Source organism: Sciurus carolinensis, chromosome 2 (genome assembly GCF_902686445.1).
Source record: "Sciurus carolinensis chromosome 2, mSciCar1.2, whole genome shotgun sequence".
NCBI lineage: Eukaryota > Metazoa > Chordata > Mammalia > Rodentia > Sciuridae > Sciurus > Sciurus carolinensis.
The window spans coordinates 28367101-28386242 of NC_062214.1; the positions used below are offsets into that span (position 1 = coordinate 28367101).

Sequence of the window (19142 nt, forward strand, 5' to 3'; positions counted from 1 at the left end):
TGGCCCACAGACATCTGGGGGAGGAACTGTGTTCTGCATTGACAACCAACATGGGTCTCTGTCCCATCAACAACGGCATGGATGGGGATGATAACTCAATGGAGAAAAAGAATTAATGAGAAGCTTTTTTTTTTTTTTTCAGTTTATTTTCCCCAACTCTACTGAGGTATACTTGACAAATAAAAATTGTATGTATTCAAGGTGTGCAACGTGAGGACTTGATGTACATATACATGAGCAGTACTCAGAGCCTTGTTGAAATTGGAACCCCCGAGCCAGTGCTGCGTCACTCCACAGCTGTGAGATTTCTGGTGGCCGTGCTGCCACAGGAGTGTAAAAATACAGGAGGCAGTCTCAGCATCTATCTTAAACAGGCCCAACACATGTGACCAAAGACCAAGGCTCTAGGGGACACTTTCATGCACCATCTCAATCCACTCAGCCTTACCTCCCTCCAGCATCTGTAGGGGGTCAGTCCATGCTCAGGGGCCACCAGGCAGCAGCACTGCCCCTTAGATGGGGGGGAATCTTTCGCACCTTTTTTTTTTTTTTAACAGTGCCATGCTGGGGTTTTAACTCAGGGCCTCGTACATGCTAGGCAAGTGCTCTATCATTGAGTCACACCCCCATCTCTTAAAAAGCACTTACCATAAGACCCAGCAACGCTACTCCTAGTTAACTACCCAAGAGAAATGAAAACAAATGACCAAAGACATGTTCATAACTATTCCTAGAGTACCCCTAACAGCCCCAAGCTGGAAACAGTGAACTGTTCATCTACCGCTGAGTAGATAAATAAATTATGGCTCATCTGCACAATGGAATGAAAAATAATAAAAAGGAATGAACTACTGATAGAGAAAATAACTAGGATGAGCCTCAAAAGTACTGGCAAAACAAGCCACAAATAATTATGTACTTCATGGTCCCATTGATGGAGAATTTTTAGAAATGGAAAATCTATGTCAATGGTTTCCTGGGGCTGGAAATGGGAGCAGAATTGAGGCATGAGGGAAATTTTTGTGGGGGTGGAAGTATCTTAAAACTGGATCATAGGAATAGTTGCATTTCTGCTTAAATTTACTAAAGAAGTGCAGTGGCATATGCCTGAAATCTCAGCTACTCAGGAGACTGAGAAAGAAGGATCCCTTGATCTCAGAGAATTGAGACCAGCCTGGGCAATATAGCAAGACCCTGTCTCTTTAAAAAAAAAAAAAAAGAAAAGAAATTATACCAGGTGAGGTAAAATGGCAAACATTTGTAATCCCAGCTACCTGGGAGGCTGAGGCAAAAGGATGGCAAGTTCAAGACCAGTCTGGACAACTTAGCAAGACTCAGCCTCAAAATAAAGTTCAAAAGGTGTGGGGATGTCGGTCGGTGGTACAGTGTTTGCTTAGCAGGCACAAAACGCTGAGTTCAACCCTCAGGATGGGAAAAAAGTGGTTCAGATGGCAAATTTTACATTATGTAAACTATAATACAATGTTTTTTTTTAATTAGTATTTTTAAAAATTCAGGCTAGGGTATAGTTCAGTGGTAGAGCACTTTCCTAGCATGATCAAGTTCCAACCCCAGCACTGCAAAATAATTATAAATAAATAAAAATATTGTCACTCACTCATTTGTCTTCCCAACTTCACGCGTCTTCAGCCTAGTCCTGTCTCCTGAACTCCAGACTCTTGTATCCAATGCCTGCCCAAGTTCTCCTCGGGTATGGGCTGGCCAGCTCAAGCCATGTTCATGCTGAGCCTCTAGACATCCCCACCCTAATCTGTGCCACCTCGGGGTAACCGTGCCAGTCGAAGCAGCTCCATTCTTCCATTGCTCAGGCCTGAAACCTTGGAGTTGTCTTTGACTCTTCCTTTTCTCTCCAGCCCACATCCAATCCATCAGCAAGGCCAAGTTGGGGCTTCCTTCAAAATGTACCTGATGACATCTGGACACTCGTGCCTCACCACCGTTACCCACAAGACACGGATAATCTCTCTGCACTTTTCCAGCTTCTGTCTTATTGTTTTTTTTTTTTTTTTTTTTTTTTTCAGTTCTAGGGATTGAACCCAGCGGGGTTGTACCACTGAGATATGTCCCCAGTCCTTTTTTATTTTATTTTGAGACGGTCTTGCTAAGTTGCCTGGGCTCAAACTTGTAATCCTCCCAAGTCACTGGATTATAGGCATACACCACCATACCTGGCTCCAGCTTCTGTCTTTGCATCATAGTCTTTTATCCAAAGATATCCTGCAAGGGCTTGGAATTTCTTTGGTACCCTGTTTCATCTGGAGTACAAATCTAGGAACCCAGCCCCTAAAGACCTTTCTGACCTCAGAACTTTGATGACTCAGCTTCAGCCAGTTCACTGGCCTCCTTGCTCTTCCTTGAACATGCCACACACATTCCTGCCCCAGGACCTTTGCACTTGCTATTTCCTGTACCCAGAATGCTCACCCTTCATGGGAGGCAGAATGTTAAAATGACCCATGTTTCCCACCTGCTGGTATCCACACTTTTGTGCATTCTCCTCTTGTTGCATGGAGATGGGACCCAGAACTTTCTTCTAACCAGTGGAAAAAATATGGCAAAAGTGACGGAGATCTGACTCCCGTGAATACACTACATTCTATATCAAAGGTAGAGGAGTTTTGCAGATAAGGAAGGCCACTGTCCTGTGTGACTTTGAGTTAAAAGAGTAGTGGTCCTGGTGGGTCTGATCCCTTTCAAGAGGGCATCCACCTTCCCCATGCTCAGACTCTCTCTCTCTCTCTCTTTCTCTCTCTCTCTGATACTGGCCTTGAAGAATCAAGCGTCTGTGAGGTCTACGTCTGCAGGGAAATAAGTTCTGCCCACATCACCTGGGCTCCAGAAAGGAGTGCAACCCACTGACCCCTTGATCCTGAGAGACCCCAAGCACAGCATAGGAGCCAGCCAGCCCCTAACCCAGGCCACCCCCTGAGCTCTGCCCTGTGGAAACCGTGGCATAATAGAAGGGTTGTGCTGGGAGCTTGGCTTTATGGCGGAACACATGCCTGGCACAGGCAGGCCTTGGGCTGCATCTCCAGCACTGGAAGAAAACAAAGAAGTTAAAGAAAAAAGAGAAACCCACTGTTCCCTCTTCACACAATCGCTTCTCTCCTCGCCTTTCCCCGGTGCTCCGAGGTTGTCTTCATAAAGAAATTACAGCAAGCCCCTCCCCTTTTCCCCATAGCATGTACTAACCTACCAGCTTTGGGGAGAGGGGGTGCAGGCATCGAGCCCAGGGTTTTGTGCATGTTAGGCACACACTGCCCCTGAGCCACACCCAGTGCCTCTAACGCACGTGCTTATTGCTAGAAAAATACTTTATGACTGATCTTTGTTTCCTAACTGTGTTGTTAGGTTTTCATCACTAGGCCAAAATACCAGAGATAATTAACTTATAAAGGGAAATGGTTTGTTTTGGCTTCTGCTTTCAGAGGTTCCAGTCCATGATCCCTTGGGCCTGTTGCTAATGGGTCTGTGAGGAAGCAGCAGATACCAGCAGGAGCACGTGGTGGAGCAAAGCCACTCATCACATGGCCGAGAAGCAAGAGACAGACATGAGGAGCCAGGTCCCATTAGCCACGACATCAAGGGCTTGCACCCAGCAACCAAAAGTGCTCCCCCTAGAAAAAGATTGAACCACATCCTAATAACAGCATTCTGAGGACCAAGCCTTTAACACATGACCTTTTGGGAAAGGACTAGATCCAAACTATGGCATTAGTCCAATGGGGTATTTCACTATTCCACACCCTACCTGCTCCACTAGATGAAACCCATGGAGGAGGAAACGACTCCCGGACCACACAACCACCCACCCGCCCCTGTGCTAGCGATTGAAACCAGGGCCTCTCGCATGTGATGCAAGTTTTCTAGAACTCAGCCGTATCCCAGTTCCCCAAAAGTTTGTTTCTTTGTTTTCTGGTACTGGAGATTTTGAACTCAGGGGTGCTTTACATTGAGTCACTGTCCCAGCCCTTTTTATTTTTTATTTTGAGATAAGGGTCTCACTAAGTTGCTTAGGGCCTCACTAATTTGCTGAGTCTGGCCTCAAACTTGGGGTCCTCCTGCCTCTGCCTCCCAAGTCGCTGGGGTTACAGTTGTGCACCACCATCTCAGCCTCCAGAAGTTTTTAAATGCATAAAACAAAAGAAGATTTCAATCACCAGCACACATACACACAAAGATCATGGGTTACAAAAGAAACCAATTACATTTCTATTCAGGTGTCAATATGATGCAACACATTTTGATTTTGTCCTAAATATGATTCTTTAATAAACCCTTAGATTACAAGCTGTAGGGGCAGCCTGATCGCCAAGTGACCATGAGTCTAAACAATCCTTAGAGACATTTGCAGTAATGGTACATGATGGGAGGTTGTCTATTATCTGTGTTGGTGACAGCCACAGGTATTGCCAATTCCAATACCGGTGGCCTGCAGCCCAGCTCCTAGCTGGAGGAAAGGCTGACTTTTAGTTAGAAGTGGGAGAAAGCAGGATCTTTTCTGTGCAAGTGCTGGTGCCAGGGAAGTGGCTGTGCGGGGGTGGGGAGGTTTTCTGGTTATTTAAGCTTAGGAAGAAGAGACCTTGCTACTAGGGGGTCAAGGTATGTGTATGGACCAGGGAGTATGGGTGGGGGTTCCAGTCAGGGGCTGTTCCTGCCTGGAGAGGCCCTTGGGTCCACCATCCCTTCCCTCACACCCTCCTTTATGTATAGGACGTCTGGAAAAATATCCCGTGGTTGGACTCCCCACCCCCACACCCACCCCCCGCAGCCCGTCACTCAATTCTCCCTTTCCTACCCTCATGGCCCAGGTGACCCAGCCTGCTCCCTTCTCCAGGGCACCCACCAACCATGTTTCAGTCCATTAGCCAAAACACTGACTCTGACTCCGGTGTGGTAATGAGGGGCTGACCTGGCTGACATGGTCTGACCTAAATGACCTGCTGTGACCAGTAATGCGACGGCCTTCTTAGACACTACTAGGCAGGTCCAGCGCCCAGGCATAAAAAAGCCGGGCCTGAGAGACCTCCAGCAGCAACGGATCCCCGGGACCCAGTGCGACAACACCATGGCCAGCCCCAGTCTCGCCTGCTGCCTGCTGGGCCTCCTGGCTCTGACCTCTGCCTGCTACATCCAGAACTGTCCCCTGGGTGGCAAAAGGGCCACGCTGGAGCTGGACGTACGCAAGGTGAGTCACCGAGCACAAGGACCCGCAGGGACCACTGCCATGCAGCACCCGTCCCTGGATCCCATCCCTTCCTCATCTGGGACCCAAGCAGTTTGGCAGATTTCCACTTCTGCCCTTAGACCCCAGTCTGCGTCCCAGGACCTGTAGCCCCTGGATCGGGTCAGCAATGCGAGCCCAAGACTCCCGAGCTCCAGTCCCACCATCTCAATACCGCATACCCAGCCGGGACTCCAGGGGGTCCCCCACTTCCGCCTCTCCCTCCCTCCCGCTCACTCCCTCGGGTTCCCGCAGTGCCTCCCCTGCGGCCCCAGGGGCCAAGGACGCTGCTTCGGGCCCAGCATCTGCTGCGGGGACGAGCTGGGCTGCTTCGTGGGCACAGCCGAGGCGCTGCGCTGCCAGGAGGAGAACTACCTGCCGTCGCCCTGCCAGTCGGGCCAGAAGCCCTGCGGGAGCGGGGGCCGATGCGCGGCCGCCGGCATCTGCTGCAGCCCAGGTGAGCGGGGAGAGACCAGCATGGGGACGCGGGCAGAGTGAGACACGGTGAGACGCCCCTGACCCCAGCTCTATTTGCAGATGGCTGCCGCACCGACCCGGCTTGTGACCCCGAGACCACCTTTTCTGAATGATGACTTTGGATGTCTTCAGACATATTCCCACCGCACCCCTCGCTTCCCCAAAGACACCCCTAAAATTAAGGAAAATCAAGCGAAACCCCCACTGTGGCACTTGCCTGTATACCCAAAGACTGATGTCTGGGCAGGAGGATCCCAAAATTGAGGACATTCTCCACGACATGGCAAGACCCTCTCTCCAAGTGGAAAATGAATGGGGCTGGGGATGTAGCTCAGTGGCAGAGCAGCCTGGCTTCAATTCCCTGTGCTACAAAAATAAATAAAATGAAATGAAATAAAGCAGATCTTCCTCTCCTATTTTTGTCTGGTCTGAGGGTCAGAAAGGAGGGGAGGCATTGGGGAATGGATGACTGCTTCCTGCTGGACCTGCATTTCAGCTGGGCTGGTCCAACTGAGCTCATGAGGGTCTCAAACAGCCGCCCCCATCCTGAGGAGACAGAAGGAGGGAGGACCCCAACAGGGCCAGCTCCACTGAGGTGGAAACAACCCAGCTTCCCACTCCCAGCAGGGGCTGGACCTGGAGCAAGGCACACTTGAGGAAGTCCAAAAGGACAGGGTCCATCATCTGCACAGAGAGGCAGTGTGTGACAGGGGTTCAGGGGAAGGGGAAGGGACAGTGGGGATCCAGTGACTCTCTGACTCCTGGAGAGAGGCTTGGGTAACACCTTGGTGATTGAAGGAGTAGAGCTGGCCTAGGGGAGGGTCCTTCAGGGGCAGGAAAAGGCCACCATGTTTCAAACAACTGGACTCTCACACACCAAGGAGGCCATTGATGTGCCTAGCTGAGGAGGCTGGGCTGGGGCACCTACAAGACACTGCCCTGCCTTCACCACCTAATGAACTGACTCCTGCCTGTGTAGTATCAGAACTTGTCAGAGATGGGCACCCAGCCACAGGACCTGTGGTCCTCAGCACCCACAGCCACAGAAATGACCAGTAAGCACAGAGGGGAGAGCAAACTGACAGAACCCTTCCATCTATACTGCCCACCTATTCCCAGGTCAAGGATCCTTTGTGGGATCAGATAAAAGCCCATCCCTCTCTCCCAGAACATGCCTCATTCACCTGCCCAGGAGGCTGGCCACAACCTCAAAACAAACCCTACTCCAAAAACAAGAGGAGCAGTTCATTCATTGTCTGTTAAAAATAAAAAGTGCTGGGTGAGTGTAGCCCACTGGTAGAGAGCTTGCCTAATGTGTGGGAGGCCCTGGGTTCTGTCCCTGACACTGTAAAAAAAATAAACATATAAGTAAACTAATGAAGTATAAATAAGTAAATAATAAATTAATTAATTAAATTAAACATCTCATTTCTGTAGTTTCCTCCTATACTAGAGAGAGTGGAAGATCATCAAGAATAAACCCCAAAGCCCCACCAATAATTGGTGAGGCTCAATCACAGGGTGGAGACACAAAATATATATTGTGAGGACTACAAGTTTTGAAATTAATCAATTTTTTTTGATGATGGGGACTGAAGATTGTCTATATCAATTATAAAAATAGGCAAAACTAATGTATGGTAGTGGATTTCTAGGAAGACACAATGACACAAAGGGATGTTGCGGGGCTTCTAGATTGCTGGTCACATCCTGTTTCTTGGACTGGAAGCTGGTGAAACAGATGTGTTCAGTTAATAAAATTAATTGAACTGCTGGGCATGGTGGTGCACACTCATAATTCCAGCTACCGGTTATGCTAAGGCAGGAGGAGTGTATTACCGTCTGGGGTGTGGGGTTCATTGTCTCGGTTCAGCAAAGAATCGAAGAACAGGACACAGAAATAGCAAGCAAGCAGCACGTTTATTGCAAAAGCAACAGAGATATACTTCTCCAAAGAGAAGGGACACAGAGCTGGGAATCCAGTGGGGGAGATTTTGGCCTTTTTTCTTTATGGTGTCTGGAATTTCTTCCATTCCTTATCTTCTCCCCTGTCTACACTCGCCTCACTGTTAATGATTGGTGCCCCTTCTGTCCTCATGTCAGTTTCAGTTTTTCTGTTCAGTCCTCCACTTTGAAGCAGGAGGATGGAGTGTCTCTCTGATTGGGTCCTCTGCTTGTCTCCATGAGCACCTTCGTCAACCAGGAAGGTGACCCCACCAGAAGACCCTCTCCATGCTCTTTGTTCTGACCCTGCCCCCAACCTCCTCACTCGCCATCTTGCCCTGGCTGCCTAAGCCCTTCTACATTTCCCTCAGTCCCCCTCTCAGAGGACACCCTGACTACTGTCGGGAGTTGGGGCAATGACTGCTCTAGCTACTTCAAGCCTACAAGGGGCATCACTGGAGTAACCAGGACATCCTCCTGAGGAAGGTCTAAGGTAAGTGGGAAGCATCAGGTGGGTCCAGAGGCCAACCCTGATGATAGACATCAGTGGGTCTGTGGATGGGTCCATGATGGAAGTCTGGAGGGAGCTTCATTATTACACCGTCTGAAGTTTTATTGTCTCTATACAAGAGGAAACAAAGCAAAAAAGCGAACTGATAATGTAAGGACCGAAAGGAATAAGCAACAGGGCTGACAGAGGCTCAAGGACAGGAAAAATCCATGAGGTAGATTTTATAGGTTGGGATAAGCTGTTGGACTGTGTCCTTCAAGCCTTTTACTGAAAACATTTTCTGTATTAGGGTAAGAGTGTTATCTCTTCCCAAATGGTAGAGGTGATGAATAGACTTTAAAGCCTTCCATGGGGATGCTTGGGGGAAGTAACAGGATTCTCTCAGAAGAAACCCACCACCCTCTATAATCTAGTTGGTATCCTTGCGTTACAGCCTGTTGAGTCTCCTCCATAGAGCAGTGGGGGCCTTCAGAGGACAGAAAAGAATTTTCCCATGGGAGTGGGGCAACTGTGGAACCTTACAGAGCAGCTGCCTTGGCTGCTACGTCTGCAGCCCTGGTTTCTTTAGCTACTACGTCCTCTCCCTTGTGATGTCCAGGAACATGGATTACTGCCACCCGAGAAGGCAAAAAGATCACCTCTAGGAGGCAAAGAATCTCCTTGATCTGCTTAACAGAAATGCCTGTAGCAGTTAAGCAATCCTCTCTTTCCAGATAGCCGTGCGAGCATGAGATGTAAGAAAGGCATATTCAGAATCAGCATATATATTCACCCTTTTATCTTTAGAAAGCTCTAGTGCCTGGGTGAGGGCAAATGATTCTGCCAACTGAGCGCTGGTATTACTAGGAAGTGGCCCCGATTCAAGAACCTCAAAATCTGTCACTACTGCATATCCAGGTCTCTGAGTCCCATCCATCACTGATGAACTCTGTCAGTGTCTAGAGTGAGATGGGATTATTTATAGGATGCTCAGATAAATCTGGTCTGGCAGCACAAGTTTCCATTAAAACTTCCTCTCAGGAGTGGAGAGGTTTTTCCTCTATCTCAAGTAAGAAAGAGGTTGGATTGAGGTTCTGACAAGTCTTTAAGGTAAATTCAGGTCCTTCCAACAAAATGTCTGTCTCTTAACCAGAGACTACATTTAGAACTTAGAATTTCTCCTAGTTTGTGGGAGGTAAGAACAAGAGGGGCCTTCCCAGAGTAAGTTGATTTGCCTCAGGGTCCACTAGTCCCACTGTAGGCACAGTTCTAAGACCTCCAGGCCACCCCTTGGCCGGCTGGTCTAATTCTTTACTTAGGTATCCCACTGACTGGGGAGTGGCCCCTCACAACTGAGTCATCTTTCCAGTGTCACTTCATTCCCTTCCTTAACATATAATTGAAAAGTCAGTTGAGTGTGCAAGCCCAGAGCAGGGACCTGGGTAAGAGCTGTTTTTAATGTATGGAAGGCTTTCCTCGCCTCTGGAGTCCAGTTAATAACTGCCTGTGAATGTCCCTGTGCTTCCTTAAGGCACTCATAGAGGGGTCCTACCTTCTCAGCATATCCAGGGATCCAAATTCTACGATATCCAGTTATTCCCAGAAATGCCCTGAGTTGTTTCACTGTCTGAGGAAGGGAATATGAGAATGTGAGTTGAAATCTTTCTGGGCCAAGCTTTCGAGTTTCACTTTTCAGTATCACACCCAAGTCAGTAACCTGGGGTAGGCACAGCTGAGCCTTCTCTCAGGGGACTTTATACCCCCAATGGTCAGGAAATTGAAAAGAGAGCCAGTGTCCTCAGAAATTAGTTTTTCAGAAGGCCCACTCCAAAGAAGGTCATCTACATACTAAAGTAACACTGTTTTAGAGTATGACCCGTCCATGAGGTCTTGTGACAGTGCTTGTCCAGATGGGCACTGTCTCTAAATCTCTGGGGAAGGACTGTCCAGGTAACTTATCCTGCCTTAGAGTAGGATCTTCAGAGGCAAATAGAGGTTGGCATTTTGGATATAAAGAAATGCAGAAAAAGACTTCCTTCAAATCTAGCACAGTATGAGCAGTTCCCTGGGGAATCTGGGTAAGGAGAGTGGAACAACTGGATGCAAACAGACTCCTCCTCCATTGATTATATGAGGGTCCCAAACTAATCTCCATTTACTGGGGTCCTTTGGGATCCCCAATATAGGAGTATTATAAGGGTAAGAGTACTCTACCAAAAGTCCCTGTTGTTTCAAACTTAATATAATAGGTATTAGTCCTTTCCTAGCTTCAGGTTTTATTGTTTTTGGCAAAGAAAGTAGGAAGGATCCTTAAGATGAATTTCAACAGGGGTTTCAGTCTGTGCTCTCCCCACTGTATTGTTATCTGACCAAACTGTGGGTTCCACCTCAGTCTCTATTAAAGGTAGGCAGCTGTGTTCTCCAGGCGGCAACAACTTGACCCTTAAATGAGATAATAGGTCTCTTCCTATAGGGGTTGGGGTTTCTGGCATAATGACAAAGGAGTGACAGAAGTGGAAGAAATCACCCTAGGAACGAACAAGAGGTCTAGTGAAACATCATTCAAGGGGCCAGCCCAAAATGCCCCAAAAGGTTAATTTATCTTGGGACCTAGGTCCAGGAAAGAAGGACAAAACTGAGAACGGAGCTTCCATGTCAAGAAGGAAGTTTACCTGGTGTCTGTCCATGAGCAAGTTTCCCCAGGGTTCCTCCAGTAGAACTTCAGTCATAGGAGCCATAAAGGAAGGCCCCGGGACCTGCCCTTGGGAACTGGTAGGCAATGGCTTCTGAGGACACCTAGCCTTCCAGTGGTTCCCCTTTCACAGAGGACAAGGTCAGGGAGGCAGTCTAATAGGTGGTCGACACCTCCCGGGCCAATCCTTTTTGAAATGGCCTTCTTTCCCGCAAGAGAAACAGGAGCTGGAGAAGTACCCCTGGGTGCCTGCTCACATCTGCCATCAATTCCCCATGTCATTTGTCCTTCTTTTTCTCCTTTCTAGGTCTCCATTATAAAAGACTATTGTAGCAGCCTGGACTAATTGGTCCAAGGCTTTTGGAGCTTCCCCTATGTTCGGAGAGAATTGGGTCAATAATTTATCTTTAAGAATTACTTCCTCTGTCTGTGACCCTACCTCAATATTGGCCTCCTGGAGCCTCTGTAAAGAGGTTAGCACTGGCTCCTTTTCCCCTTGAACTGCAGTGACCAGTTGGGCATAACTGAAAGGCTTAACTTGGGCCCTCCTCAGTCCTTCTAATATACAGTATATAAAGTGACGTCTGTCCCGTTCATCTTTAGCTCTGTCAGCATCCCAGCTTGGTTCAGCGAGGGAGCTGCCTGACTCCCATGGGGGTGCCCCACTCTTGCCAGCCGTGCTTACTTTCCTACCCCTGCTGTAGAGCAGTTGTCTCCTGTTTCAGGAACCTTCTCGGAGCCCTTTGCTTTTCCAAGGAAGTTAAAGTTTGACTCAAAAGCAACATAACATCCTTCCGTGCTAAGTCATAAATATTTGATAAGCGCTGAAAGGTTTTAAGATATTGCTCTGGGTTTTTGATATAGTTCCCTAGGTCTTTTTTATGTCCTTTAATTCAGTTAATAAAAAAGGGACATGGACCATTTCAGGTTCAAATCCCCCCAACCCCGCTCCCTCCCGGCATTGCCTTGAGAGGAAATGTACCCTAAGCAGCAGATTTCCTAGCAACTCTGGGATCGTAGGTGACGTTTGTCCCTGGATAAGGAGGACTAAGCTAGTCCTTTTAATCTGGGATATACAGAGGAAGGACCTACTTCTTCAGATGGGGATGAAGGAATTTCCTGTTTAAGTGGTAAAGGTCCCTTTTCCTCTGTCGACAAGTTTTTCTGTTCTGGGGATTTGGTGTCTGACTTAGAGCAGGAGATTGCTGCTAGGGTCTGAATGTCAGGCTTGCAATTCTTTGCTAGTTCAGGGTGATCTCTAAGATAAAAGAACAATTGTACCATAGGAACTTCACTCCATTTACCCTCCTGTTTACAGAAAAGGTCTAATTGCTGAATAGTACTGTAGCTTAGGGTCCCTTAGGTGGCCATTGCTCTCCAACTCCTAACAGGTACTGAGGCCAGGCCTCAGTGTAAAAGGTCAAAGATTTTTTTCTTTAATTGGGGGTCCAAATTATCGTGGTTTTTGAGCACACCAGAGAGAGGTGAGCCTTGTGAGATTTTTGGAAGAATTGGATCCCATCCAGAAACTAAAAGAAAGAAGAGGTCTTGATGGGGGGGGGGGGTCACCCAATCTCCATCTCACTCTTAGATTTGGAGGGGCGGACTCCGGCCTGTGAATCAAGTAGACTGGTTTGATCTAGAATCTATCCGAAGGGACCATGTCCAGGTAGGGACTAACCAAGGTTACCCATGGCCTGTGGTCCAGGTCCCTGATGTTTCTTTTGGTAATCCACATATCTCTGTTGCTTCCATTCCTGGAAAGTATGTAATTCTCACTTATTCCTGTCAGAGGGATCCAAAATTCTCAGGAGAACAAGAATCTGGAGGGGCGGCAGCTGCCTATGAAGAGACTTAGGCTGAAGTCTCTGAAATAAGGAACTCTCCCTGAGCTAGGAACCTGGTCTCTCAACCCACATTTGTGGGTCTTCTTCCTGAACAAGGAGATTTTCAGTAGCTGCAATAAATTAACCCGGGACAAGTCCTGTGATGGTCATAATGATATCCACTTTTTAAAAAATTTTTCCTTGCTTTTGGAGGATCCTTAAAGCCACAAGGGAGGGAAATAGATGGTTTCTCAATCTCTCCAAAAGATAGGGAGTTGCTCTATTATAAGGCCTTTTGATCAGGGGTAACTATCCTGACAAAAAGGACAAGGTTTCTGTAAAGACGAATTAGGAGGAAACTAGTCTTAACTGACAAGCTGTGTTTCCATAAGGAGGAGAAGAAATGTTGCTGATTCTGTCTTGGACTATGGGTCCCATTACTCATGTGTCTGCACAAGAGGAGAGGAGAGAAAGAGAAAAACAACAACAACAACAACAGTCAGCGTGAAAATACAGCTATGTTATTTCCCAGCCACGGAGAGCCACAGAAGTACCAGACAATCAACAGTCACTTTCCAGGTCTCATCAGCCGTTTAACATGACTGTTACTAACCTTTGAGTCAATGGTTTCTGTCCCAGATGAGCCCCAAATTCTGTTATCGTCTAGGGATGCTGGGTTCGTTGTCTCTGTTCAGCAAAGAACTGAAGAATAGGACACAGAGATAGATAGCAAGTAAGGGGCAGGTTTATTGCAAAAGCAACAGAGATGGGTTTCTCTGAAGAGAAGTGGTCCCAGAGTTGGAAATCCAGTGGGGGGAATTCAGCCTCTTTTTATGGTCTCTGGAATTTCTTCCTCTCCTTATCTTCTCCCTTGTCTATGCTCTCCTCAATCTTATTGATTATCGCCCCCTCTGTCCACGCATCTGTTTTAGTGTTTCTGTTGGGTTCCCAGCTTGGGTCAACCAGTGCTTTCATCAACCAGGAAGGTGACCCCACCAGGAGACCCTCTCCATGCTCTTTGTTCTGACCCTGCCCCCAACCTCCTCACTCGCCATCTTGCCCTGGCTGCCTAAGTCCTTCTACATCTCAAGTGGAATTTCTAGAAGAGCCTCAGCAGTAATCTAGAAAACATCATGCCCAACAGCCAGAGATCGTGTGATTTGGGGGAGCACACATGAAACACTCACAAAAATTCAACCACGGACTTGCCACCAAAGAAGTCAACTGTTCCAGAATCAACACTGTGCAGGCGATGTTCTCTGACCTCAATGCTTAAATCAAGGACAACAAAAGATGGCTAAAGAAAATGCTCACGTGCCCGCACTCTAAACACCTATTAAGAGCCCTTGGGTGAGCAGGGTAATCATCGGGACATCACCAGACTCTAAGATCTTGGCCATCTGTGTGGGGAATCAGCCACCTGTACCTAGGAGAAGCTGGTGTTGGGTGGGGAAGGCCTGGAATTACAGGTGGGACAGAGCTTCCTATCCTCCAGCTAGTCTCTAGATGAAAAGCACCCACACCCATTCTCCCGGATCCAGCCTCAAACCCAGTTACTGAAATGAAAATGATACTCATTTTCCTGTATCTCCTGTCTGGATAGGTCAATGTCTAAGAGCTTCTTTTGCCCCTCCCACCTTGCCCAGCAACTTGGTCCATTCTGACCCAGCCTGGTGACCCTTCCACCTAGCTATGGCTCTTTCACTCAGATCTGCCCCCTCAAGACAGATCTGACTTCCCAAGGACTCCTCTTCCCTAAACTCTGCCACTCCTGGGGCACTTCCCAAGTGGGGCACAATAGTACCTGACTCCTCCACATTCTCAGCCATAGCCCTTTGGCCACCCTGTGGGAAGTTCTGGATGTAGCAAGGGGAAGGCCACGTAAGCAGGCAGACAATATTGTATTGGACATCCAGGTCCTCTTGTGGGGCCCTGGGCATAGCGCTGCTGGACTAGCAGTGTGCTCCTACCTTGGCGAGCTGCCTGTTTATGAGCACAGGTGTTCCCTCAGAGATTGGTGTCCACCTGTGTCCTCCTTAAAAGAATAAAAGAAGGACAGTAAAACACCATGTTCCTGACATGACCCTTTCCATTCCCATGAGCCTAGCCATGGCAATGCAGCACTGAGAGCCATCTCAAAGCTGAATATCATCTATGTATTATCTTGAAGAACACTGTCTCTCCCTCTTCCTGTATCTCTCAGCATGTGCCCCCTGGAAACAACAGCAGACTCGTGGTATCTGGAGAAACTGCTTTCTCAGACATTTGCTAAGCTGTGGGAATGTTGGCCATAAAATTGGGCAAAGTAAGCTAGTGATGTCACTGCTTCTGACCTAATGAGTAAACCCCCTAGGTTGGTTATAATTGATGGGAACCCGGCACCGTGCCCTTCTAGGCCGCCATCACTGGACAATGAACCATGAAAGATGGAGGTGCTATGAGCTTTGCCTGTCCTAAGGGACCTTTCCCAAGAGCAGTTTCCAACAACCTGTGCATTACAGTCCATCTCAGGGCATTTTCCTGGGGTCTTAGAAAAGTATACAGAGCCTGGCACAACTGGGATGGGATATAACCAAGCCCTTTTCCCAAGGTTTACACAGCCTCCAGGTCCCAAGCCATCTGCAGTGTTACAGGCATCTGGGGACATATGTGGGTCTGTCTGTGCCAAACATGGTAAAGGAAGGGCTCAGGTGACCAGAGTGTTATTGACCACAGGGTTACAGAAACTGCTGTGGTTTTGACTCAGGACTCAGGGAGAGAAACAGACTGTGTCACTGGAGACCATCTCTGAGCACTCTGACTGTCCTGAGACTACTGAGGTCAAAGGGCCCCTTGTACCTGACACAATCCCTAGAATAGGGGCAGAGGTTCTAGGGTCTGCTGTTAGCAGGAGGGTCAGGTTCCAGCAGGAGTGATAATGCAGGGGTCAGCCAGGCTTGGGAGTCCCATCCAGTTATCCCTGTAGCAGGACAAATGATCAAGAAAGACAGGTGGCCAGTTCAAAGGCTTGGAAAAGAAATCCCTTTCTGCAGCCTCATGGGCAAGGTAGCCACTGCTATGTAGTCAGAGTAAGGTGACAGAAGCACAGAGGATTGTTGCCATGGGGACAGGGCTGTGGCCGATTCAGGGGGAAGCTGAGGATGCTACCACCACACCCATGCCACTACAGGGCAGGGTTCAGGGATTCAGGCCCTGAGACTGGGGACCTTGGGGAACAGTTGTGACATGTCCCCCATCATAGCCCTCACAGCCATAAACATGGGTTGAGCAGCTACTCTGAGGAGCAAAATCTCCAGAACCAGTAAGACTCAAAGATGCAGAGAAAGTCCATGGGAACTGACAGCCATTTACCCCAATGGTATCCGGATCCTAGTCAAGTATTGTGACAGAGCCTTCAGCGGCTGAGAAAAGTCTCTTTACTGTTGACTGGTGAAATACAGCATCTCACATGTCACATGGACCCCCAGACAACCCACATTCCTTCCACACTTCCCTTGTTATTACCCTTCCAAAATGACTTTTCCACACTTTCTGCAACCTTACATTCCCTGTGCCTCAACCCCTGATGTTGAGTCAACATCTTTTAAGAAGACTTAGCTTTTTAAACCTTCCCCATCACATGTAACCTTCATCCACTGTCTTCTTCACACAATGATATCATGTAGGTTAGAACAGCATTACTGGTTTGGTTGCAATTACACCCTGCTAGGCTAAGCCATGTGGTTAATATGATGATTCTTCTATCTCACAGAACAGCTTTTTGTGTTCCCTGGAGTTAGTGATTGGATTTGTTTTTCATCTGTGGTCATCTGCCATGCTAACCCACAAACCAACATATTCTTGAACTTCCTCCACTGAGGCTTCTGCCCACTGAAACCCCTCTTAGCAAGGTCATAAACTTGCTGACAGATTTGGTGGACAGACTAGGACCTCACTGTCCATACTCCCCATGGAGCATTCAACATGGTTACACTGGTCCCTTTCTAAAACACATTTTGTTTGACTCCAGTGAAACTATTCTTACCAGATTTTTCTTCCCTAACACTGTGTACTTCTTCCCAGTGTCCTTTCTTGCCTCCCTCTTCTAAATGTTGGAACATCCCAGAATTTATTCCTTCAATCCCTTTCCTTCTCTTTATGGTGATTTTATACACTTCCTATTAGCTCATGTGTGGAAAACTGTCCATATTTAGCAGAATTAGACTAGGTTGAGCCATGTGACACAGAGGTCTGGCTTTTAGGAACTGCCAGGAAGTATGTGGTGCTGCATGGAAGTGGTTTCCTGTCTCCTTCTGGAATTTTCCCCCTAAGATGGCTTCCCTAACTCCACCCTATCCTGTTCATCACGGAAGAAGCTCCTCCAGGTTCTGGTCCCCTTTACCTGTATATTATAAATAAAGGAGAGTTGGGCAACTCCATGTTGTTGTAGGAGGCCAGCGCTGGTATGGTCAGACCCGTCACGCCCCCTCTCATAAAAAGTGTATTGACTCTTGTGTGTTCATTGAGTAGACAAGTTTTTTGGATAATAGATAGAAAAACCACCAACACCTGGCGGTTAACTCTTTCTCCTGCACATGTGATGTGGCAGAGAGGACCCCCACACTAATGGTTCCCAAATCCTTATCTCCATCCTAGGCCTCTCCCCCTAGTGTCAGACTTGCTGTCACTCAACTGCCCAGTGACACCTCCCTGTGGGTATCCAATGGGCCTCTGAGACTTAACATGGCAAACTGGGCTCTGGATCCTCTGCTGCCCCTGCATCGCCCAGGCTTCCCCAGCTCTGCCAGCACACCACCATCCCACCAGCTGCTCCTCCACAACCTGACACTCAGCCCACTCACCCTGCTCCTTCTCTTCCTCAGCCTCGGCAGTCCTACCTCTCACCTGCATCTCGACTCTCTGCTTCCTGCCCCTCCTGCTTTGGGATCCCAGAACCTGCCATTTCCTTGTCCCAGAAGGCCCTGCCCCCCTCACCCCTGCCCAGGATCCACTTGACGGGCTTATACAGCTGCTATTTAGAGAAACCTGCCCAAGACTACGTTGTCAGGGATCATTTCTGGACTTCATTCCTGGAGAAGTTTCTCCGACCTTGAAGTGTACTGGAAACCCCAAGGAAGGGGCACAGAGTTTCCTCCTGAGAGTGAAACCAGCTCTTGGTGTTGCTTTACTGCAACTGCCTTTTACCATTGATGACTGTTCTTCTCTTTCCTACTTGGGGAGGGTGAGAGGAGGGAAATGTAGTCTGAGAGCTTTCCATTAAAAATTGAAAGAAAGAAAGAAAGAAAGAAAGAAAGAAAGAAAGAAAGAAAGAAAGAAAGAAAGAAAGAAAGAAAGAAAGAAAGGAAGGAAGGAAGGAAGGAAGAAAGGAAGGAAGGAAAAGGGAGGGAGGGAAGAAGGGAGAGGAGGATGTCCTGACTCTCATCTAGAGCACCCCTCACTCCTGCCACTATGATTTTCTACCTTGGGGATATATTAATATATCACATGGCACCTGCTACAACTTGCAGTTCAGTGTGTGTGTGTGTGTGTGTGTGTGTGTGTGTATGTGTGTGTGTGTGTGTGTGTGTGTGTGTGTGTGTGTGTGGCCCTGTAAAATGAAAGCCATCTCCCATGTTAGGTACTGTGGCCCCTCTGCTGGTAGAGGGCTTGAACACGGGGGCTTTCCAATGCATTATGGCAAGAAGGAAGGGAGGGAGGGAAGCCCTAGGAACCACCCTAGCATCACCAGGGAGTAGCTGTGTGAACTAGGACAAGCCACACTTGTTTCTATGGTTATTTGTTGGATGTACTAATCCCTCTTCCTGGCTTACTGACATGTTAAAGAAATCTTACGATGATGCTATAGAAGTTTAAGGTTTTCTAGGATACTTTCCTAAATAAATGTTGCAAATCTCCAGATTAAAACCAAAGTCTCTTACCTTTCTTTCGAGTACTCCCCTAGACCAGGTTATCTGAGAACAGGTAACATTTCATTCATCTCAGCAGACCATCTGCCCCTCCCCAGCCCTCCTGTGTCTTTCTCTCCTCTCATGTGCACCATCTAGTGGCCCTGCCAGTGTCCCAGGGGCTGGGCCTCATTCTCAGATGGACTCTGCTGCTAGCAACAGCACAGCTTTCTCTTTCCCCCAATTTCCATTTGTCTTACCTGAGGACTCTCCACCATGAAGACCCAGGAATGGTCTGTAACTGTGAAGAGGTGATGAAAAGGGACCAAAATTACAGGAGCCCAAGAGGGCACCTTGTGTGGGATGGATACATTTGAGGAACATGCTGGTCCTGAGTCCGACAGGTGCAGAACTGAAGAGGATCCACCTCATGACTGAGTGAAGAGCCAGGGGCCCTGGTGCTACCTGTCATCCAGCTACTGGGAGGCTGAGGCAGGAGGACTGCACCTTCCAGGCCAGCCTCGGCAACTGAGCAAGACCCAGACTCAAAGGAAAACAAAAGTTCTGATGAGTTACAGCTAAG

General features: G+C 48.0%; 1 protein-coding gene and 1 non-coding gene across 2 annotated transcripts; both read left to right on the forward strand.

The window, feature by feature from the left end:
• Positions 1-5082: 5082 nt before the first annotated feature.
• Positions 5083-5835, forward strand: Oxt (oxytocin/neurophysin I prepropeptide). The gene is made up of 3 exons (XM_047541020.1): positions 5083-5209; positions 5501-5702; positions 5783-5835. Exons 1-3 carry the CDS (start codon positions 5090-5092, stop codon positions 5833-5835), a joined length of 375 nt encoding a protein of 124 aa, XP_047396976.1. The 5' UTR covers positions 5083-5089.
• An 11869-nt stretch (positions 5836-17704) lies between these two features.
• Positions 17705-17925, forward strand: LOC124978551 (small nucleolar RNA U3). The gene has a single exon (XR_007107527.1). It is a non-coding gene; the product is annotated as a small nucleolar RNA U3 (small nucleolar RNA).
• Positions 17926-19142: the final 1217 nt, after the last annotated feature.